Below are 24,561 nucleotides of genomic sequence, written 5' to 3'. Positions count from 1 at the left end.
GACTGGAAGATATGATGTTTTTCAAGGGCGTAGTCAGAGGTCCAAAAGCGATGAGGCGAAAAGAGGTGAACTTGGTTGACGTGAAGGTGCGCGTAGCACAGCGTTGCGAGCGCCAACGTTGCGAAGCCATTACGGCGAGGGGTCTGGGGCCGCTCAAGGCCCCCAGAAGCCAATGCATTTTTGATGCCCAGAAACCTATTCTTGGCTAATTTCAATGCTCAAAATTTTAAAATGTTAATGTTCATTTCAACCACATTAAATGAACATGGAGGGGGGGAGGGGGGTATTGTCCTATTTAGGTGTGGAGATAAGAGTATTCAGAGCACTGCCGGGTAGCTTTGATAGTTTACTCCCCAGAGAGCTCAGATGGCCAGAGGGCTCAGGCCAGATCATATTTCAGGAAATGAGCGACCAGCCTGGCTACGCCCATGTTTTGTAGGAAGAAAAAGCTTTATTTTAAAACACGACATGTGTAAATGTTACCCTATTTTTAGCAGCGTCTCGCGTAGCGAACGCTGCTCTAAGAACGCTCGGTGTTGTTGTTGTTGTTGTTGTTGTTCTTCTTCTTGTGAAGACAAAACCTTTATATTAGGACTCGGCTCTTTAATAACCCGATCCGGATCTCCTTAAATACTAAGCACCTGTACACATCGTCGCATTGAGGGTGCCTTTTGAGAGCGTCTATCATGAACTTTTAAATATATTTGGACATTTGCTTTAAAGTTTCGAAAAGTTCACGTTACTATTTAAAGATTATTCCATTTGATGTGTTGTAAATTCGTAAATACATTATTTATTTTGTAAATACACTATATTTCGTAAATACATAAATACACTATGGCGGGTCTCACTATTGGCTTAATCAAGGCACGTGACGAAATATTGGTAGTTGTTGTTTTTTGTTTTTTTTAGCCGACAAAACCTTTAGGACGCTGCTCTTGGACACATTTGTCCTTGTTTCTTTATCTTCTGGGACCTTTCATTTTGAGGGTACAGTCTTGTGAGCATGCCAAAGCATGAAGCCTCGGCCTAGTGTCAGGTGTGCTAATATCTTCTTTATTTAGTGGACATCGCACGTATGTAAATGAACACTCATTTTACTCTGTGCATGTTACTCATCACATGCAGTGAATTTCACCTCCCTGCGCCTTGTATTTTTTGTTATTTAAAAAAAATGCTTCTCTACACCACCATTGAGGCCTGGTTGCATGTCACCATCTACATTTCCAAAAGAAGAGATGTAATTACCCTTTAATGGTAAATGTTTTTCGAGTTTTTATCCTGAAAAACTCGAACGTAGTGAGCATAATCGTGTTAAAAGATTGGCCTTTAAAACCATTCTTAAATCATCCTTTTGATGGGGGACAGACATCACCCAAACACACACACAAATACACATTGTGTTTTATATAGTAGATAACAGAACTGAGTAAATCAAAATTGAAACGAAGGGTTACCGTGATGGTCGTGGCTATGACATACTGAGGGCTACAAGAAATATAATTTTTTTTGCTTGAGATTCTCTACCTTTAATCTCACAGTGATGAATATAATGTGCACTCCGATGCTGACTTTTCATTTCAGCAATTTTTAAGGCCTGTATAGACTATGCAACTTTTTGTTGTGCAGCATGGATTTACTAAAGGGCAGCCATGATTAACAAACGCATTGGAATTCTTTAAAGCCGTTTCTGATTGGGTGGATGAGGGAGGTGCAGTTAATGTGGTTTATTTAGACTTTCACAAACCTTTTTACAAGGCACCACTTATGAGTAGAAGGCTGTTGGCTAAAGTTAGAGCTTGCAGATGTCTTGTTGAGTAATCAACTGGATTGGAAACTAGCTTTGTGATAGGAATCAGAGTTGCACACAGTGGATGTCTGGCTGGGAGGATGTAAGTAATGGGGTACTAAAGGGATCGCTACTAGGAACGTTATTATTTATAAATTACAATTGATCAATGATTTGGACAGTGGGGTTAAGAGTCATCTTTATAAATTTGCAGATGACATAAAGCTTGGGGGTAAGGTAGTTGCAGCGAGAGAGGTGATCCGATTCAGGAAAGTCTATATGCCTTGATAGATTGAGCCAAAGATTGGCAGATGCATTTTAACATCAACAAATGGAAGGTGGTGGAGTTGGGTAAAAAAAGAAAGGAATTACATGAGCATTCTGGAAGCATCTGACACAGGATACAGAACTTGGCATGGTAATAGCTATGCGGGGTAAGCAGACAGTACAGTGCCAGGCAGCAATAGCTAAAGCTAATAGCGTTTTAGGTAGTATATGGAGGTGGATAAATTATAAATAAAAAAGTAGTGTTAACTCTGCACAGGAATTTAGTGAGACATCACCTAGAACATGGTGTACCAATTAGGTGAGCACATCTGGTGGAGGACATCGCTGTCGTAAAGAGGTTCAGCATAGAGGAGCTTGATTGTGGGGCGAGCTCAACGAAGATATGAGGATCTGCTGAAGGAGACAGTACATTGTAAAGGAAGGCGATTATATATTATAGGGGGATCTGAGAGCGATGCTTAAGATAATGAAGGGTATAGCCAAAATAAGTGCAGAAGAGATTTTCAGCAGAATAGACACTGACAGGGCCAGGAGCTATAGCCTGAGAGTCAAGAAGAGGAGAGTTAGGATGGCAGTAAGGCAGGGGTCAAAGGAGGTAATTCACTCAGAGAGTGGTTGATACATGGAATAGTCTCCCTGGAAAGATAGTAGCAGCAGATAGGTTTAAACTGGAATTAAATAGGTACCTAGAGGCATTGAAGATAAAGGGAGCACATGCACATTGGCAGGACTGGTATATGGCTGAGGTATGGATTGGTGATTGTATACATTTGTAGTGATTGTGATGTCTGAGAGGTTTTCACCAAATATTGAATGTGCTTGGTCGATGTTTGTGCATTCGAGGAAAAAAATTAAAACTAGAAAGCATCTGAAAATGCAAAGCCTGTCCACATCCGCTTTGTACTCAAACTAAACTTGACGAGAACGACAGTTAAAAAAAACATTGTACATTTTCTATTATAACGTTTATGGCTGGCGTATCATTTAATTGATGACGTCATCCTTACAATCCTTTATTCCCCCATTGGGAGTAGAATGAGATGTGCCAAGTTTCAATTTTTTTCGATCAGGGGTTTCAGATATATAATGCTTTAATTTTTTGCATTTAATCCAAGATGGCTGCCATATCACATGACCTATGATGTCACAATTATAGTTAAAACATTCCCCATTGTTGGTCGCTCCGACCCTGAAAATTTTGTGTCAATCGGACAAGTGGTTGCTGAGAAAAAAAATGTTAAAAAATATTCGAGCAAAAAAAACGGCAAAAAAAAGGGTCGAAGATGAACAATAAGATGAATAATAATAACAATAACAATGAAAATTATGTTAATAAAATGATTAATTTGTCTTCTTCATTTTCTCACAAGAAAGATTTGTTGAAAATTTGATGACAAAAAGCTCAAATGGTAAAAAAAAGTTATGGCCCAGACACGCGCACGCACACGCGCACATGCACATGCGCACACGCACACACACACACACATGCACACGCGCACACACACACACACACACACTTTCCGCTGCACGGGGGATGTGCTAATTATATATTCAGTATGTGTATAGAAACACAAAGAGAAATCAAACTGCCCTGGTGATGTCCTGTGCTGGCCCCACTCTTCTCCTGCCCACTCCTCCATCCCCTCCCCATAACAAAGTGAAGTCGATCAATTGATAGATTGAATTAATGTGGTGTTGGTAGAGCACAGGTACCATGATGAGCCAAATTGCGTCCTACTATGCCAAAGTCATTCTATATCCTTGTAACAAAAATTTGGAAATGTTCACCCTCGGTGGGGTAATGGTTGGAGCGTCCGCTCTGAGTCTGGGAGGTCGGTAGTTTGTACCCTCGCTGAGTCCGAACAAAGACTTAAAAAATGATGCATGCTGCTTTCTTGCTCTGCTCAGCATTTAACAAGGATAGAGCATAAACAAACAACTATAGGAAGGTAATAATACTGCAGACTTTGATAGGTTTCATGGCCTCCTCCTGTGTCGAAGTTTCTTCTTGTAAGTGAACTCATTATTATAATATACTGGAAGTTGCATACGTTTTAGAAGTTGCAGACAAGTTGTGAAAAATAGAGCATATTTTCTGCAACTTTTCTTACAACCTTTCAAAGTTATTATGGTCTCCATCAATCAGCTCACTGCATACTATCACATAAGCATGGTGTTTGCTTAATGGTTAAGGTGGTGGCTAAAGAGCTCAAGTCTTGAGTTTCAGCCCCTGTTTGTCTGTTGAACTAACATGAGGCAGGGTTGACTCAGCCTGTCATCCTTCCAAGGTTGGTGAAATGAGTACCAGTGTACTAGTAATAGAGAGCACTGCATCAACGCACAAATGATGCAACCAGTAGCTGCAGGCTGCACATGATAGTTATGCTATCACATGAGTGATGGAATCATGTAAAAAGCTGCAAAGTATAAACGGTAAGTTGCACAACCAACAATTGATTGCTAACACTTAAGTTTGGAACTATAGATAAGATTATTAACTCGACTACCAGTTAACCTTTGACCAAAAGTTGCTCAATTCATGTTGCGAAAAAGTTGCTGAAAGGCTGCGTACAACATGTTAGGCCTTTAGAAGTCGAACTAACTGCACTGTCATTACCTCTGCCACCGAATGTGAAGGAGGTTATGTTTTCACCCCTCTCTGTCTGTGTGTTTGTCTGTCTGTCTGTTTGTTTGCATACAGGATATCTCAAAAAGTTGTTGCCAGATCAGGACGAAATTTTGTTGACAGGTTGGGTGTGTGATTAGGACGAACTGATTAGATTTTGGTGAAGATCCGGATCCGGATCCGACTACGAGAATTTTTAAATGATTCTTCACCATTGAGAGATAGGGTCAAAAACTGATATATAGCACAATATCTCAAAAAGTTGTGGACGGATTTGGATGAAACTTGGTGGACATGTTGGGTGTTTGGCAAGGACAAATTCTTTCGATTATGGTGAAGATCTGAATCTGGATCTGGATCCCAGAATTATTTAATTTTCAAAGTGAATTTTCACCATTGAGAGATCGGGCCAAAAACGATATAGAGCATGATATTTCAAAAATGTATTGGGCTACATATGTTCTCGTGGATCAGGCATTGTGTGGCGGAGGTATGTGCTCTACCGAGTGCCCTTCACGTTGTTTTTTCTTGTCCCCTGCCCCTCCGACTAGGTCGGAGACGGGGGACATGTACTTATACACCCACCCCCTCCCAAATGCTTTCATTCAATTTCCTTAATTTTTCTTCCTTCCCAATTTCCTGTTGTTATTTCCTTCCTTTCCTTCTCTCAGTTTGCCTTGTTCATTCACATGTAATATATAAACGGTCTCCTCATCTGATTTTTGTCAAAGACGCTCGCTGTAACACAAACTACATGTACTTGTACAGACGTACATGCATGATGGAGGCTTTATCCAGCAGTTTATAGCACCTCCAGGACTGGTGGATTAAGGGTGTCGCTTCAGGAGGTTTATACTTTTAAAGGGGGGCATTTGCCAGTAGTTCAGGGAAACAGAATGGTTTTATGAATCAAGTCTTAAAGGTTAGTTTTGTACAACTTGTATCACATCAGGTTAGATGTGTTGCTTAAGATTCAATGAGATCCTAGGTTCTACTCTACCAAAATTTATGATGCACAAAATTCAGGGAACTGTTTACTGCTTGTGGCAATTTTCTTCTGAATATTTCATGAGTTTGTTGAGTATTTTTCCTTTTTTTGTAAATCAAGAAACAAAGAAGCTGTTCTGGTAAAACTTCCATCCTGATAATAAAGTAAACACTTGGTGCACCCAATTATCCTGCACAGTGGAAAAGGACCTTTTGACGGCCTTGGCCACAACAATAGATTTTCTCATTGTGTGATATATATATATATATATATATATATATATATATATATATATATATATATATATATATATATATATATATATATCCCTGTGTCATAAGAGGCGACCAGGGTTGCGTCAGGAAGGGCATCCGGCGTAAAACCTGTGCCAAATCATTATGCGGATCATAACGGATGATCCACTGTGGTGACCCCTAACGGGAGCAGCCGAAAGAAGATTATATATATATATATATATATATATATATATATATATATATATATATATATATATATATATATATATATATATATATATATATATATATATATATATATATACACAGTGCCTTCAGAAAGTCTATTCCCCCTTTTCAAATTTTTCACCTTTTGTTGCCTTATAGCCTCAAATTAAATTTCATTAAATCAGACTATTTTCACCTTTATTTACACTTCGTAACCCACAACTTCCAAGTGAAAAAGAAATTCTACAAATTTCAGAAAATTCATTAAAATACAAAACTACAATATCTTGGTTGGATAAGTGTCAACCCTCCTGAGGTAATACTTGGTAGAAGCACCTTTGACAACTACAGGTGTGAGTCTATTGGGATAGGTCTCGACCAACTTTGCACACCTTGATTGGGCAATATTTGCCCATTGTTCTGTACAAAACTGTTCAAGCTCAGTCAAGTTGCATGGGGAGTGTTGATGGATGGCAATCTTCAAGTCATGCCACAGATTTTTGATTGGATTTCGGTCAGGGCTCTCACTGGGCCACTCAAGGACATTTATCTTTTTGTTCCTAGGCCACTCCTGTGAAGCTTGGGCTGTGTTCTTTGGGTCGTCATCCTGAAAGATGAACTTCTGTCCCAATTTCAGCTTTCTTGCAGAGGACAGCAGGTTTTCTTGTCGAATTTTTTTGTATTTTGCTCCATCAATTTTCCCTTCTATAATGACAAGTGCCCCAGTCCCTGCTGATGAGAAACATCCCCACAACATGATGCTGCCACCACTATCCTTCACAGTAGGGATGGTGTTCTTTGGGTGATGTGCTGTGTTGTGTTTGCGCCAAACGTAATGTTTTGCAATAAGGCCAAAAAGTTCCATCTTGGTTTCGTCAGACCACAAAACGTTTTGCCACATGGCTTCAGAACCAAGCTGTTAGGTTTTTTTTTGCATTGGTTGGTTTTTTTGTTAGGGTTAGGGTTAGGTTAGGGTTAGGGTTTGTTAGGGTTAGGGTTTTGCATTCACCAAAACCGCAGGAGTGGTTTTTTTTGCATTCCTCAAACGGGATCAAGGTGGGCTTTTTTGAGTAATGGCTTCCTTCTTGCCACCCTTCCGCACAGGCCATACTTGTGGAGTGTTTGGGATGTTGTTGTCACATGCACACAGTGACCAGATTTTATCACAAAAGCCTGTAGCTCTTTCAAAGTTGCCATTGGCATCTTGGAAGCCTCTCTGATCAGTCTCCTTGCTTGGTCATCTAGTTTGGAGGCACGGCCTGATCTAAGCAGGGTCTTGTTGGTACCATACACCTTCCACTTCATAATGATTGTCTTGACTCTGTTCCAAGGGATATTCAAGGCCTTTGAAATATTTTATACCCATCTCCTGATCTGTTCCTTTCCACAACTTTATCCGGGAGGTCTTTTGAAAGCTCCTTGGTGTTCATGGTTGAGTGTTTGCTGTGAAATGCACTCCCCAGTAGAGGAAACCTACAGGAACAGCTGGTTTTATTCTGAAATAATCAGAATCACGACAATTTAACACAGGTGGTTGCCAATTAACTTGGTGTGTGATTTTGAAGGTGATTGGTTACACCTGAACTAATTTATAATTGCTGTTTTTAGGGGGGTGGACACATCCAACCAAGATATTCTCGTTTTGTAATTTTAATGAATTTTCTGAAATTTGTAGAATTTGTTTTTCACTGGGAAGTTGTGGGTTATGAAGTGTAAATAAAGGTGAAATAGTCTGATTTAATGAAATATAATTTGAGGCTATAAAGCAACAAAAGGTGAAAAATTTGAAAAGGGGTGTAGACTTTCTTTAGCCACTGTATAAAAACGAAAATCACGTTGAGGCGGTGAAGCCATGAAGCCATCCGTCAGTCCATGAAGAATAAATGCCCATTAATCACATCCTGTTTCAACGTTAATTCTTTTTTTTTTTTTTGTATACCTTGTCGAGGCTCGTATGAGAGCTAACACACAACTCACAGCAAGGGGACATGAGACAAGAGGGGCGGGAGTGGAAGGGACAAAGCAGTGGGGAACAGACACATTAGGTGAACTGTGGAAGGGAGAGGGATGGGGATGGGACGGGGAACATGGCGAAGAGAAGATGGACATTTCAGGGACTTTCAGGAAGGAAAGCAGGGGAATTGAAGGAAGTGGGCTTGGGTGGATTATCGGGGGTAGAAAAGATCGAGGATTTGGATGGGGGAAGACAAGAGGTGGTGGTGAACAGCTGTTTTGAAAGCCTGGAGGGAAGAATGGGAAAGAATAGAGTGAGGAAGTTTATTCCAAAGGCGGGAAAAAAGAGGAATGAAAGAGTGAAGATGAGCAGTGATTCGTGATTTTGGTAGTTTTACCAGAAGGGGGTTGTTGGCGGACCTTGAGCACCCTGTGGAAATGTGGTGGGGACAAATTGAAGAGAGAGCAGGGGGGCAAGGCTGGAGAGGAGTTTGTAGAAGACAGAAAGACCACCGACCAACCTGCGGTGATTGAGTGAGAGGCCCAAAGACTCAGCTTCATTGCGGGAGATGCCGATGATCTTAAATGCCCTGGTTTCGACAGCGTGAAGCCGAGAAAGGTGGGAGGCAGGAGCACCAGCCCAGAGGGGAGAGCAGTACTCCATCAGGCTGCGGACAAAAGCTTTGTAAGTGGTCAGGAGCTCAAGAGGGCCGAGGAAGGACTTTGCACGACGGAGGATTCCCAGTCGGCGACTGGCTTTTGAGGCGAGGTTGGAAATGTGACTTTCCCAGGAAAGGTCATGGCAGATAGTGAGACCCAGAAGCTTGAAAGAAAAGACTTCTTCCAGAGGATTGTTGAGAAAGTAGTTGGGGGTGTTTTCTAAACGGTCCTTTCGAAGAGACATAGTAAGAGTGTGAGATTTGTCCGGATTGAAAGACATGTTCCACGTGTTGGACCAGTTTGTGATTTTATCCAGATCTGCACTGAGCGAAGAAGCTGCTGCTTGCCGGTCTGAGGGATGACAGATGGTACGGCAGAGGGTGGAGTCGTCGGCAAAGAGAAATAGAGGATTTTCCAGAGAGTCTGAGAGATCATTGATGAAAACCAGAAAAAGAACAGGGCCCAGAACGCTACCTTGAGGAACTCCAGCCTGCACAGGAAGAGGGGATGAAAGAACTCCATTTAGGGCCACACGTTGACTGCGACAGGAGAGGAAGTCTGCGAGCCATGAGTGGAGATGGCCTTGAATACCATGGGAAGAGAGTTTGGTGAGTAGTGCAGGGTGCCAGACTGTGTCAAAAGCACGTGATACGTCCAGGGATACGGCTCGGATTTCCTGTCTGGCATTGAGGACCTCCATCCATTGTTGGGAGAGCAGAAGCAGCATATCCAGGGTAGAGTGACCTGGTCTGAAACCAAATTGATGATTGGAAATCAAGCCATTGGAGAAGAGGAAGGATTTCATATCTGAGGCGATGATGGATTCCATCACCTTGCTGATGATTGGGAGAAGGCTGATTGGTCTGTAGTTACAGGGATCTGTTTTTGCACCTTTTTTATGCAGGGCAGTGATGTTAGCAGATTTCCAAGCAGATGGCAGATGACCTTGGGCAAATGAGAGCGTGAATAGAACAGAGAGAGGGTGAGCAAGAGCAGAAGAGCAGGCTTTGAGGACACGTGGGCTGATGCCATCTGGACCGGTTGCAGAATCTGACTCGAGGTTTGACAGCAAGCTCTCCATCTTGTCAGGAGAAAAGGATACAGAGTCCAGGGACAGTTGGGTGCGACTGGGTAAAGTGGGTAGAGATAGTGATGGGTTTAGGACACAAGATTTATCTGCAAACACCGAGTTTAGGCATTCAGCTTTATCACGTGTGGAATCAGCAGTGCGGCCATTTGAGGTAAGGGAGGGATGGAGGGGGAACATACACCAGAAACATTTGATTAAACGCCACCAGGATTTTGAGGAGGGAGAGAGGTTTGAGAGTTCAGACTTGAGATGAGAAAGATGTTGTTTTCTGGCTCTCCTGAGGGTAGATACACACTTGTTCCGAGCTTTGTGGAAAGAACTGAGATTGCCCTCAGTTGGGTTTGCTTTCCATGAAGCAAAGGCAAGTTGTTTCAGGACAACTGCCTCGCCACAAGCTTCAGTAAACCAAGGGTGGGAGGAAGGGTAGGACAACTGAACACGAGAGGGGATAAATCTGTGCATGAGGGAGAGCAAGTTTCTTTGAAAGAATTCCCAGGATGAGTTGATGTTTGAGAAAGTAGTGATGGGAGACCAGTCTGTCAGTTTGATGGCTGCTAGGAGACCCTGCCAGTCGGCTTGAGTGAAATGCCAGACTCGACGGCGGTGAGGTGGTTCTCTGATAACAGCCAGAGAGATGTCCACTTTGACAAGGACGTGGTCAGAATAACCGATTGGAGCGAAGGAAGAGCAGCAGATATTGTCAGGGAAATTTGTCAAAATCAGATCCAGAAGAGATGGAGTACCATTGGTTGAGATCCGGGTCGGGAAGTTGACCGATTGAGACTGAATTCTCCAAGACCCCTGAAGACCCAAAAGTCACCGAGGACCAAAAAGACCCCGAGCATCCAAAAGACCGAGAAGACCCAAAAGTCCCCGAGGACCCAAAAGACCCTGAAGACCCAAAAGTTGCTGAGGACCCAAAACACCCAAAAGACCCCAAAGTCCCAAAAGACCCTGAAGAACAAAAACCCCCCAAAAGACCCAAAAGACCTCGAGCACCCAAAAGACCAAGAAGATCCAAAAGTCCCCGAGGACCCAAAAGTTACTGAGGACCAAAAAGTCCCTGAAGACCCAAAAGACCCTGATGACCAAAAAGTCACCGAGGACCCAAAATAACCCTAACATGCAAAAAGATCCTGAAGACCCAAATGTCACTGAAGACCCTGATGACCCGATCCCAAAGACTCACAAGATCCCAAAGACCCAAAAGTCCCAAAAGAGTCCAAAGACTCACAAGATCCCGAAGACCCAAAAGAGTCCGAAGACCCAAAAGTCCCTAAGGACACAAAAGTCCCCAAGGACCCTGAAGAACCTTTATACCCCTAAACACCCTCCAGATAGATTAGACAGCTTAGACCCTTGACTATTTAGACCACTTGGACCTTTTATATCAAAAAAAAATTTCAAATACTGTAAATATATCACCGATATTTCAAATACCGATATTACAAATAAATTTGTAGGAAAGAAATGTTTGTATTATGATTTGTGTAAATCATGACAACAAAGCAAATCTGTAACGTCAATCTCTGCAACGACGTGTGGAGAGGCGAGCGTAGCCAGCTGACCCATTCTAGTTAATGATAAAACCAATAATTCAAGTGATGCCCCTTTTATTTCCCTGAGACTGAAATATTGTTTCATTGTTTTACAAGTATTACTTTAAACTCAAGGGTTCTGGCTTAGAATACTATTCAGGCTTCCAGTGAACCTTCAGCATGCACCCCCACAATAAATTAGTTAAATTATTGACGGTTTTGAAAGGCAATACTGTACATCAGATAATGTTTAAAAAAGTTTGCATTGCTCGTTATTGATATATTTTTCATAGTTACACAAATTTCCCCTCTTTTTTTTTGTCATGGTTTCTCAATTTTGATGAATGAATTGGCATGCTTGTGTATGTCTCTGTGTGCATCTTCTCATGTTGGTTGTAATCTCCTTCAGTGGGTGTCAGAAGGTGGAACAGAGCCATCCCAGGGCGTAAATATCCACTCATTTTCACAAGGATCACGTTAATGAGGACCAAGTTGTGATGTTTGTAGAGCTCATTCTGTTCTCATGTCTTCGTTCCAAGGGCTCTTTTAAGGATGTGTGTGTGTGTGTGTCGTGGTTGTTATCTCCATATGTGGGTTTCAGAAGGTAGAAGGGAGCCCTCCCAGATCTCTTAAGTATCCATCTCCATGTGTGTGTGTGCATATAGGTGTACGTGTGTGAGTGTGCAAATTTCTGTTGTTGGCTGCTATCTCCACATGTGGGTGGATTTCAGGAGATGAAACAGAGATCTACCGGGTCTCAAAGTATCCGTGTGTGTGTGTGTGTGAGTATGTGTGTGTGTATTCACGTTTAAGGTTTGTTTTCCTTGTCCTTCAGTGCTGCATTTACATTGTGTTTTGTAAGGCCACATTCTTTTTGCAGCATTAATAATTTTAATGCCTGTTCGGGTGGCCCTTAAATTGCTAAGAATAATTATAATAAGAACCAGATTACACAAGGTCTGTCCTGAAATCCCAAGTACAAATAAATTAATGCAATTTGTTTGAATCACTTTCTAATCCATGCGTTTGAAAAAAAAAAAAGAAGTAATGTGTGTGTGTGTGTGTGTGTGTGTGTGTGTGTGTGTGTGTGTGTGTGTGTGTGTGTGTGTGTGTGTGTGTGTGTGTGTGTGTGTGTGTGTGTGTGTGTGTGTGTGTGTGTGTGTGTGTGTGTGTGTGTGTGTGTGTGTGTGTGTGTGTGTGTTATGGAATTTGAAAGCGATTTGGTTTTGCAAATCTACAAGAAAGTTCCCATAAAACGTCTATTTTCTTTTCTCTTTCAGTAAAGCTTCCTCCATTTCTCCTTGTAATATAAGGTAGACATAACTACAAGGACCGAGCTTAATGGTACAAAAAACAATGTAGTGATAATCAACAGTTGCAGTTGTCCTCAAATGCAGAAGTCTGAATGTGCAGAAGTAGAGGCAACTGATGACAGAGCTTTGGATTCCACACCGTATGGAGATGAGTGGTGTGAGGTGGGGGAAGCACCTCTTAGGGAAGAGTTGTCCTCCAATGAGCTGGAGAAAAATCCCTTGTACGCTGCGAGAAGCTCGGATTTATACTGAGGAGGGACTTGGCTCAATGGAGGATACTCAGTCTGTGGCTGGCTTTGGAAGCTTGCTTGGATACATGGTCTGTCCAAGAAAGGCTGATGATCATGGTCCAAAAGTTTGAGGTAGTGAACCTCTCGAGGAGCTGATTAAGCAAGTATATATAGGTCAGTTTGATAGATTATATCCTTCTGGGAAGACAACGTGTGAATGTGAAAGTTGCATGGATTTAAGGACATGTTCCATGTGTTCGATCATCATCTGATCCTTTCCAGACCTGCTTTGAGGGATGCAGTTCCTGCCTGTCTATCATTGGTTTGTGGGACCATATGGTATAATGTGCAATTCCTTGAAAAGTGGAAGGGAGGCTGTGGCATCGGAGAGCTCATTGATATTTGTCCACAATAAAACTAGGCCAAGGATGCAGTCTTGGGCATTCTAGCTTCCATGAGTTAAATAGATGAAAGGATGTGATTAAGACCTAGGTGCTGATTACTTGCATGGAGTTAAGTCAGCAAGCCTGGAGTGATGGTGGCCTTGGATACCACAGGCAGAAAGCTTGGCTAGTGGAGTGAGGTGTGAGTTAGTGTTCAGAGAAATATCCCTGACCTGTTCTTGAAGATTCAGGGTATTCATACGAGAGAGAGAGAGAGAGAGAGAGAGAGAGAGAGAGAGAGAGAGAGAGAGAGAGAGAGAGAGAGAGAGAGAGAGAGAGAGAGAGAGAGAGAGAGAGAGAGAGAGAGAGAGACAGACAGACAGACAGACAGACAGACAGACAGACAGACACAGACACTGCAGCATATCCAAAATTGAGTGACTTGAGTGGAATCCAAACTGATAATCAATGGTCAGGCCCTTTTATAAGAGGAAAGATGATGTTTGCTGCAATTATGGATTAGATGACTTTGCTTGCAACTATAAGTAAGCTTGCTGTCCTGTAGAAAAATTGTATTTGTTTTTGCACTCAACTTCAGATGGCAACGATATTGGCCATCTTCCAAGCAGATGGGAGACAGCTCAAGTTAAAGGACAAGCTGATGAGACGGAGGAGAGGCAAGAGCAGCAAAGCAGGATTTTGAGTACCAGTACTTTGGAAAAGTTGCCACCTGTGACCGATGCAGAGGCAGAGTCGAGGCTGAGCCAAATTTTCTCTATCTTCTTCAGGGGAAATAAAATTATTGTGTCCAGGAGGCAGGGAGAGCTAGCATGGGGATGATGATGATGATGATGATGATGATGATGATGATGATGATGATGATGTGTGTGTGTGTGTGTGTGTGGTTGAGTTGAGCACAGAGGGCTACATTGGATATCTGAGCTTTAAAGGGAAACATTGAGTTTAGAAATTCTCCTTTGTCACAAGTGGAGTCGGTAGCTAAGCCGTTTGCGTTGAGGAATGGGATAGTTGTATCATGCAGCTGTTGGAGCCTGCATTACAAAAATTCAATTTGCACAAGCTTAACACAAGTAAATGGACAGAATTCTCACAGTTGATGGTGTATTCATAACGATGATTATTATCTTTTGGAAAAAAAAATGGAATTGATTTCACTCCACAAGTTATATATTTCTCTGCCAAGTACAGTTGCAATATAAGCAGAAAAGTTTGCTCTTTCCATTTATAGGGAATGGCAGAATGAGTTGTCGCATTTGCAGTTCTCAGCAACGAAGATGCCAGTTCCCATAATTTTATTCGACAGATTTTGATATATTTAACATAATTCAGACAGGAGAGAAATTATTTACTGCAGGGATTATTGTTCCGTCCCAAATTGTCTCTCGCTGTCTGAGTAAATAATGGTCGTGTTTAAGTCTGCACGTCAATGGCTCCTGTGCGGTCGCTGCTTGCCAGTGTGCTGATTTGTAATGTGATCTTGCAGCTTTTCCGGGGTGCTGCTGCTAAATGCGTAGGCTATTAAAGAGGTTCGTGCCATGCATCTTGAGTGATGAAGATTGAACTTGATAATTTCAAAGCCTCTTGCTGACAGCAGATTTTATGAAATCCTAGAAAGAATGTTTGAGCTTTATGAAAAAGAAGAAATCTTATCAATTGGTTTGATATTGCAGTTGTAATCATCAGGGTGTTCGAGCTATTAATGCAATGCCGGTCTTCCTGCAGGACCCCATTGATGGTCGCCTGTGAACATGGAAGCCGAGCAGCAGTCGAGGCACTGCTCACCAAGGGGGCGGATGTGCGGGCCAGTGACGTGCGTGGCCACAATGCACTGCACTATGCCAAACAGTCCAATCACGCTGCCACTCTCGTGCTCATCCAGGAAGAGGCAGGTGGGAGCGGCAGTGTAAGTCCAAGCTGCCCATCACCAATTGAAGGCAAGTTGAAAAGCTCCCAGCAGGACAATCAGCTCTGGAGGGTAATACTTCTGGGTACTTATTCACTTAGAGTATGCCATAAATAATTACATCAATTCATAATTTTTGAAAGCAAAAGCATCATAATGGTCTTTTGTCACAGCATTTTAAAATGCTGTAAATTCCCAAGCATACAAAGTCAGCCTGGCATAAGACCTTAATTACTGAGCTATGCATTGCATATTTTGGGTTTTAAAACAAATTGTGAATATGTTTGAAGAGTTTGTTGATCATTTCAACTTTTTCTTCCCTTCAGCTGGAGAACAGTTTGGCATGAGAGCACTGCAGGTATGAACTAGAACGGCATTCAGTGGAGCGTATAGCTGGCTGAAGCTACAGTATAGCATATAGCTACCTCCACCTGGCTGAACAGTATAGGTTTTGCATCCGACCCATATTCCTCACCTGAGGACGAGCGTTAACGGAACAGAATCCACCACTGAACTTTCACTTGCTAAATCTGATAAATCTGATATCTGCAACATTTGTTGTAAAGTGTTAGTGACAATTTTCTCCTCTTAAAAATCCAAATTAGGTTGTGAACTTATCACTACATATTTATTTACTGTCCCAATACTTTTGGTAACATAGTGTACACGTGGTATAAGAAAGGTTTTTACAATTGCGTTTTGAAGAGCCATTTTAAAGCTTGTATCCTCAAATAGTTGATTAAGCCAGCTTGCACCTTCAAGATTATTGGAATCTCCTGTGATGAAGCTAAGTCTATGGGTCAATCACTTCACCATCGCAGACAGGTCGGTGGTGTCGGTGGTGTCTCTGTCTTCTACGATTCTATTATCGGTGGTGTCTCTGTCTTCTACCACCTCCTTTATGGTTTTGCACCCTCTGCTCTTTGCGTGCTTTACCCCCCTCACCCCTCACCCAGGTTTATGCAGGGCACGCAAGGTCCACCATCAAGCCCTTTCTTATTAAACTACCTAAATCCAGGATCACTGCTCACCTCCATTCCTTTGTTTCTCTGTTCTTCCCTGCCAGTGGAACCAACTTCCACATCCTCTTAAATCTCATTCTCCCCTCCAGGTCTTCAAGACAGATGTTCACCATCATCTCAAATCTTCCCCCTCCCATCCAAAACCATGATCTTTTCTGCACCTGTTAAACCACCCCATCTCTCCATAAATTTTTCCTTCTGTATCCATCTTGTCCAACCCTCGCATTCTCCTATACCCCTCATCCGTTACCCGCATTCCTTGTTTGTCCGTCTCTGTCAATTTCTCCCTCGGCTCTGCTCTTGGCATTTCCCCCTTCTCCTGTTGTTCCTTTAGTTCTGTTGTGTCCTTATACGTTCTGTGTTCCAGCTCTTCCACAAGCCTTGACTATGTAATGAATGAAATGGTTGTCCTTTCAAAGTTTTTTTTGTTTGTTTGTTTTTAAGACGAATTGAAAACAAAAATTAGGAATTTGTATCAATAACAACCCATCAAATGGAGTGGATAAAGTTCTAGAAACAAACAGGTTCATCTGGCGTAAGCTTGTACATTTGGCTGCATCGTTGCGGACTCCTTTTTGTAATTGAGATCAACTTTGTCTCGTGTTGTTTTAAAAAAAAAATTGTTTTACTTTTCAGCCCACAGCTAAGGATATCAATGATTCAAACAAGAAAAGAAAGGCTCCATTGCCTCCACCAATCACCATCAGTCCCATTCAGGTAATACCTGTGAAAGTATCATACCATGCCACTATGACATATGATGGGATTTAATAATTTTTAATGATGTACTGTATAATCAAATAATACAGACAATGAGAAATGTCCACCAATAAGCTTATTTCTGATTTTGGCCTCAGAATTTTTGGTCTCAAAATCGTTTCATTATCATGAACATAGTCTCTCATCTGCACACAAATTGACCCTAAATATTGTCTGAACAGGTTAGGTCGTCAAGGAAGAAATTTACAATTTGGTCAAGGCACCGACTCACATTGGTCTACTCTTTTTGAAATGTACTGTAGAGTCTTTAACGATCAAATGCCAATTGCACTTGCACACAGGACAGTCAGATTACCACTGCCTCCAAAAGGAAGGTGCACTCGACGATGCAATGCTTATTGCTTATTAAGCATCAGAGTGATAGTTTTATAGTCACATCCAGTCCTGATAAGTGGCTTGGTGGTTGAAGAGCGAAAGTGTTGTTGCATTGTCCTAACTGCTGTGGGTTCAATTCCCGTGGCTGCTCAGCAGAAATTTCCACATTCAGTGATGGTGTAGCTATCTGTCCAGCATTCATTTTACAATTAAGCATTCACCACTTGTCCTGAACACCCTGACACTCCACCAAGAGAATTATGGGCTCTACTGCCACCATCCTTCTTCACTATTGAGTTATCCCTGTCAGGATTTAGTTGATTACACAGCAAATAACTCGTATTCCCATCTACCTATCTGCTCCAACCCCTCTTCCGGTACTTTTTTATTTTATGCAGTCCCCACTTTCAAGTCTAATAATACCATTCACACATTGTGGTCCTCCAAAATAACATGACAAATCATATATGATGGGCGTCCAAAAACCTATGTGATGGGTAATTCATAAACTTTGTTTTTTAATTATATTATGTACAAAACAAATGTATGCACCATGATGGTGGAACGAGACAAATATAGAAGGGAAAGTAGTGGGGCTGAGAAGGACGGAGGCAGGGATTGAGAATGGTGGAAGGTTACGATCACCGAGAGAAAGGTGCCAAAACGTAATGGAGATGAATGGCTTGCAATTGTTTCGGGAACCATTGGTGGAGTTTTCGCTAGGTTTGCAGATCCTATGTGGTGTTCCTTGCTGAAACCTCCACATTGTTCCTTAATTTTTGTCTATGTAGAGCATGGGCAGCAGTGTCTCATCGACTGCAAGTGAGAATCTGAGCTTCACCACACCAATATCAGGCCAACCCTCTGGAGGAGCCTTTTACACACCCATGTCTCGAGATCGACACATGGTCCAAGTGAGGCTTATTTTTTGGGGGGGGCCCCACATGGTCTACACATCCAACTTAAATGGTTTTTTGAGCAACTGTCCTATGAGATTTGTTTGCGTTCAGCACATGGGTCACTTAATCCTCAAAGGGGTCATCTCCCTTGCAGAGGAGTGTTAATGCATCCCTAATGCACAACCATAAGTTATCTCCATTCAAAGTTGTTGCGATAATAATTAAAGCTCTCACCACTTATTCCAAAATGGGTTTCTTGTCATTTCATGCATGCTGCTGTGTTCGTTATGAGACTAGTGCACAATTCCTGGCCCTTGCAGTAAATCCTTTTGTATCAACACATGATAATTGTTATAATAATGCATGCTCTCCCTTTTCAAAAGCCCACCCAGCAGCCCACCCAATTCATGAAGGCTGAGTGCTTCAATAACATTGTGTTGCTATGGCAGGGCCTGCATGAGGAGCACAATGCACTCCAGTCTGAAATGGCACAGCTGCGGAAGGAGAACCGTGCTCTCACTGAGAAAACCCATGGCCTTGAGGTTTCCCTTGCATCACACGCCGTGGAAATGCGTGAGGTGGGCAGCATATTGAGCATAGCATGTTGCTTAACCCAGATTATCTGTCCAGTTGGACTCATTTCTGCAACATATACTAGTATTGTGTTGCTATGGTATTGTGTTGCAATACAAAGTGAAAAAATGTGTGTGTATATTAACAAGTTACACGGCTTAGAGCAGGATGATATACTGCAGTCGACACTACTCGCAGCTCCCCCATATGCAGCTTTGCATTTACAAGAATGAGCCATCTTCTTGCCCAGGGGAACATCACGAGTTTGGGAAACTTTTACCAGATCAACATTTACCAGATGCTCCAACCCTTGAGTAAACTGGTCCATCTCCTTGAGGCTTCAACCAAGATTAGACTACTTCATGGTTGTGGAGACCACAATCCAAGTGGCACTTCCCACATGTAGAATCCAGTGAACAGGCAGTACCTGAGTCATACAAACTTGTTCGTAGCCCACTCAAGTTTAAATTTTATTTTTTTCCAAAAACTTTCAGTAAGTGAGTGACAACCAATTTGTTGCTGACAATTGTGCGTCAGAGACGTTCAGTAGTTGTTTTTGTTTTTTGCTTTTTAATGTGGGAGGCTGTCTGACTGGCATTTCACATTGTGTAGGCATTGCAGATGCTTGATTTATTCCTGCAGGTGTCAGGTGCAGGTTAGGTGTCAGGTCAGGTTCGATCTGTGACCTGCTACAGGTACCATGTAAACCTGTACTAACCTGTTCCATGGTCGGGTTGTCGGCGACTAAACCGTCTCCCCCACCAGGTTTTCTGGTGAGGAGGGTGTTTGGATATGGACACCCAGCAGGATTAAAAACAAAACCTGTCAAAGGGCGGAGGAGCTCCTTGTGAGCCAACGGCCATCCATATCTAGTGCCCAACTGTGTCTGCGGACGTCCTCCTGCAGTTGGGTTACTTCTTATTAGGAGGTTGGTGGCAGGATTTGCACTCCAGCCACCGTAAAACGCTTCATTCCGCAAAACGCAAAAACGCAAAAAAATCTGAAAACCCACTCCGTGGGAGTACCTCCTGTGCAGCTTCCCTTCGCAGGGCAGCTCACCGGATGATGGGATTGGGGCAAAGCCTTCGGGACCCCCAATCTTTGATAGGAGGGAAACCACGGGGTAACATCCCTGGGTCAGATTGCGGGAGAGTGTGTCGGAGTGGTGCTGAGGTGTCGTCCACCAGACGGCGGTCTCCTTGGGTTAACCTGAGGCGGTCCCTTCGGGTGGGTGCCTGGAATGTCCTATCCCTAAGAGAGGATGATCACCTGTCTCTGTTATCATCTGAGCTCAAGCGTTTGGACATCGGGATTGCAGCTCTCTCTGAGGTTCGGAGACCGGATTGCGGCGAGATAATGGTGGGTGGTTACACCTACTATTGGTCTGGTCGCTCTGATGGTTACCATACCCAAGGAGTTGCTGTAGCTGTGTCCAATAAGCTGACCCCAATGATAATTGAGGTAACACCGGTCAACGAGCGTATTATGAGATTAAGGATTCGTCACTCCTTAGGTGTCATTTCCCTGGTCTCTATTTATGCTCCGACTGAGGCGAGTGATCTTACCGTGAAGGACACATTCTACGCCACACTCGAGTCTGTGGTTGATCAGTGCCCCAGACGAGATACACTTCTAGTCTTGGGGGATTTCAATGCATCGACTGGAACTGATAGGGATGGTTATGAGGTGTGTGTTGGTCCCCATGGGTCAGGAACTATGAACCAGAATAGCACTAAGTTCCTTGACTTTGCAAGAAGTCATGGACTTAGGGTGGCTGGTTCATGGTTTCAGCGCCCGCAAGCTCATCGCTGGACTTGGTATTCCAACGCTGGCGGTGTGGCAAAGGAGATTGACCATGTCCTCATTGACGGTCGTTGGAGGATGATCCAGAACTGCAGGGTCTACCGGAGTGCTCAGTTCCTCAATACTGACCACAGGCTTGTTGTAGCAACTCTAAAGCTGCACCTTAAATCCTGGAGAATGGTACCATCCCAGCCTAGGCTGGATGTTGCCAAGCTCAGGGATGAGAGAGTAGCTGAGGAGTTTGCGAACAGGCTGAGTGGACACTTGGGGGTCTGGGTGCTTTGGGGGTCCTGAAGAGTTGTGGAACACCTTCAAGACCACCGTCCTTGATGTTGCCGGTGGATGCCTTGGAGTTCACCGCAGGGCAAAGAAGAATTTTGTCTCTCAAGGGACACTGGATACCATTGACCAGAGTCGCAGGGCCAGGCTGAATGGCAGAGCTGAGCTGTTCAGGGAGCTGAGGCGTAAAACTGTACGTGCACTGAGGGTGGACAAGGAGGCCTATGTGCGAGGAATCTGTGAGGGGGTAGAACATCACCTGTGGACAGGTGATTCTCGTCCCGCTTACAGGGGAATTCGCGCATTACGTTCATCCAAGCCCATCCCTCGGAGCACTGCAGTTCGAGCAGAGAGTGGTAGGCTCTTGACAGAGGAGTCTGAAGTGAAGGCCCGCTGGGCCGGTTACTTCGAGCGGTTGTACCAGGCTGATCCCCCAGCTGTCGAGTTGGACGTCAAGGGTGTTACAATCCCTGTTGCTGACCCTCGAATCAACTGTGGTCCACCATCACTTGTGGAAACACGGGCTGCGGTGAACCAGTTGAAACGGGGCAAAGCTCCAGGGATCTGTGGCATCCATGCCGAACTTCTCAAGGCTGGTGGAAATGCTGCACTCGCGTCGTTGCATGCAGTTTTGTGCTCTGCCTGGAACACAGGCATCATCCCAACTGACTGGAAGAGGGGCCTTGTTGTCCCTCTCTGGAAAGGGAAGGGTGATCGCCAAGACTGCAACAACTACCGAGGGGTGACGCTGCTCTCAGTGCCGGGCAAGGTCTTTGCTCGGATAATTCTTGATAGGGTTCGCCACCATCTGCTTGAGCACCAGCGTCCAGAGCAGTCAGGCTTTACACCAAAGAGGTCAACGATTGACCGTATCCTTGCACTTCGTGTCCTCACCGAACGCAGACGAGAGTTTCGGCAGGGGCTGCTTGCAGCCTATGTTGATCTCTGTAAAGCGTTCGATTCAGTGAATCGGGATGTCCTCTGGAGGATTCTTGGTCTTCGTGGGGTGCCACCGAAACTGATCGATCTGATGTCTGAACTCTACTCTGGTACTGAGAGTGCTGTGAAGTGTGGTGGTACCCCCTCTGACTTATTTCCAGTTGTTACTGGAGTTCGTCAGGGATGTGTACTTGCCCCCACACTTTTCAGCACTTGTATGGACTGGATTTTTGGGAGGATGTCGGAGAGATCAAGTTGCGGTGCATCGTTTGGCAATGTCAAGATCTCGGACCTTGATTTTGCAGATGATGCAGTCATCTTTGCGGAGACTTTAGACATCCTCTTGGGGGCCCTCGAGGTGCTGAAGGAGGAGTCGGAGCCGTTGGGATTACGGATTTCTTGGGTCAAAACAAAGATCCAGGCTTTCGGTGACATCTTGGATGCTGCTGTCCTGTCTGTGTCTGTTTGTGGTGAGGATGTTGAGGTCGTGGATAGATTCACTTACCTTGGCAGTGATATTCATGTCTCCGCAGGTTGTGAGCCGGAGGTCAATAGACGTCTGGGTCGGGCCTGGGGAGTCATGGATTCACTGGATCATGGGGTGTGGCGCTGCCGGTACCTGTGCGGGAGGACGAAAGTCCGAGTCTTCAGGTCCTTGGTACTTCCAGTCTTGCTCTATGGGTGCGAGACTTGGACTTTGACCAAGGATCTGAGACGGAGACTTAATTCCTTTGGTACCAGGTCTCTTCGGAGAATCCTTGGCTATCGCTGGTCGGATTTTGTGTCCAACGAGCGGTTGCTGAGAGAGACTCGGATGAGATTTGTTACCTGCATAGTCCGTGAGCGTCAGCTGCGGCTGTATGGACATGTGGCTCGTTTTCCTGACGCTGATCCTGCTCACCAGATTCTCTCAGCGAGGGAGTCTCATGAGTGGAGGAGGCCAGTGGGCCGACCACGTGCCTCATGGTTGCAGCAGGTTGACCATCATCTCAAGGAGATGGGGATGGGCCTGCCATCTGCCTGGAGGATGGCCAGACGGAGGCCCCTGGAGTACCGGCGGAAAGTGGACGCAGCGACGCGCTGTTCTGGCACATGCTCCCATACCTGACCTGATTTATTCCACACTGACACTGATCATTTGCCAACAAGCAAAGACATCATTGATGGTGTTTGTGTGTGGAGGTGAGCAGTGATCCTAGTGTAACCTTAAAATTGGCATGTGTTGCCTGTCATGTAAACACCATGCCTGTGGTAAACACGAACGATCAAAGGATTTTAATCAAGGCAGTCAGGCAAATGATTATGCGAAACAGCATTCTGAAGTCGGCGTCGCTCAATGGCAGTTCTCTGCAGGTCAAGACACGTTAATCGTTAATGAATTGGCTTTGCTTCTCCATAGCCCTTGCACTGACATGTCATTGGACCATTAAAGGTCCTGTATTTGATACTGTAGATAACCACCAATGGTAGTCAAGCATGGAGGGAGGGTTGAGTAATCTTTGTCCATTCGGTGATGGCATGCGAAAGTCAGACTGCTCATTTGCATAATCTATTTTCCCTATTGCTTTCATAAAATAAATGGTTTTTCATCATTACAACAAGCATGGTCGTAATGACGCATGCATTACACAATACATGCATTGAATGGCAGGTGACATTCTGATTTAAATTTGCTCGATAATGGCTTTGTGACAAATGACAAATTTGTGACTCGACAACACCTAAAGGAAACATATAATCATATATATATATATATATATATATATATATATATATATATATATATATATATATATATATATATATATATATATATATATATATATATCTTCTTCTTCTTTCGGCTGCTCCCGTTAGGGGTCGCCACAGCGGATCACCCGTGTGATCCGCATAGTGATTTGGCACATGTTTTACGCCGGATGCCCTTCCTGACGCAACCCTGGTCGCCTCTTACGACACAGTGATATGGTACACCTATTTTAACCGGGGTATACACCGGCCCAGTACACTGGTACTCACTTCACCGACCTCGGAAGGATGACAGGCTGAGTCAACCCCCTGGTGTATTAATTCAGTGGTCCAATGGGGCTTGAACTCAGGACCTTTTGGATCCCAAGCCGCTGCCCTAACCACTGCGCCAACACCAGGATATATATATATATATATATATATATATATATATATATATATATATATATATATATATATATATATATATATATATATATATATATATATATATATATATATATATATATATATATATATATATATATATATATATATATATATATATATATATATATATATATATATATATATATATATATATATATATATATATATATATATATATATATATATATATATATATATATATATATATATATATATATATATATATATATATATCTCGGTTGAGAGGAGAGGTGATGATCTGTGAGCAGGGTTTATGCCAGGAAAGAGCACCACTGATGCGATGTTTGCTTTGAGAATGTTGATGGAGAAGTATAGGGAAGGCCAGAAAGAGTTACATTGTGTGTTTGTGGATTTAGAGAAAGCTTATGATAGGGTGCCAAGAGAGGAGTTGTGGTATTGTATGAGGAAGTCGGGAGTGTTGGAGAAGTATGTGAGGATCGTGCAGGATATGTATGAGGACAGTGTGACAGCGGTGAGGTGTGCGGTAGGAATGACGGACCGGTTTA

The 24,561-nt window shown here is 43.3% G+C and overlaps 1 protein-coding gene and 1 long non-coding RNA gene across 8 annotated transcripts in view; one reads left to right on the top strand and one right to left on the bottom strand.

Moving 5' to 3' along the window:
- LOC147015291 (uncharacterized) overlaps positions 1-24,561 on the top strand; it is a 299,609-nt gene that overhangs the window by 222,168 nt on the left and 52,880 nt on the right. For all 7 annotated transcript variants that reach the window (XM_085849901.1, XM_085849898.1, XM_085849899.1 and 4 more), the window contains 5 exons: positions 15,066-15,277; positions 15,573-15,604; positions 16,905-16,985; positions 18,155-18,277; positions 18,712-18,840. In XM_085849901.1, coding sequence (XP_085706027.1) covers positions 15,066-15,277; positions 15,573-15,604; positions 16,905-16,985; positions 18,155-18,277; positions 18,712-18,840 — 577 coding nt within the window. The remainder of the gene's footprint in view (positions 1-15,065; positions 15,278-15,572; positions 15,605-16,904; positions 16,986-18,154; positions 18,278-18,711; positions 18,841-24,561) is intronic.
- LOC147015292 (uncharacterized) overlaps positions 1-24,561 on the bottom strand; it is a 38,853-nt gene that overhangs the window by 4,510 nt on the left and 9,782 nt on the right. The window lies entirely within an intron of this gene.

Source organism: Eptatretus burgeri, chromosome 12, assembly GCF_056783735.1.
Source record: "Eptatretus burgeri isolate ZD-2024b chromosome 12, Ebu_testis_v1, whole genome shotgun sequence".
In the NCBI taxonomy this organism is placed as follows: Eukaryota; Metazoa; Chordata; class Myxini; order Myxiniformes; family Myxinidae; genus Eptatretus; species Eptatretus burgeri.
This window is presented reverse-complemented; position numbering and strand designations above follow the sequence as displayed.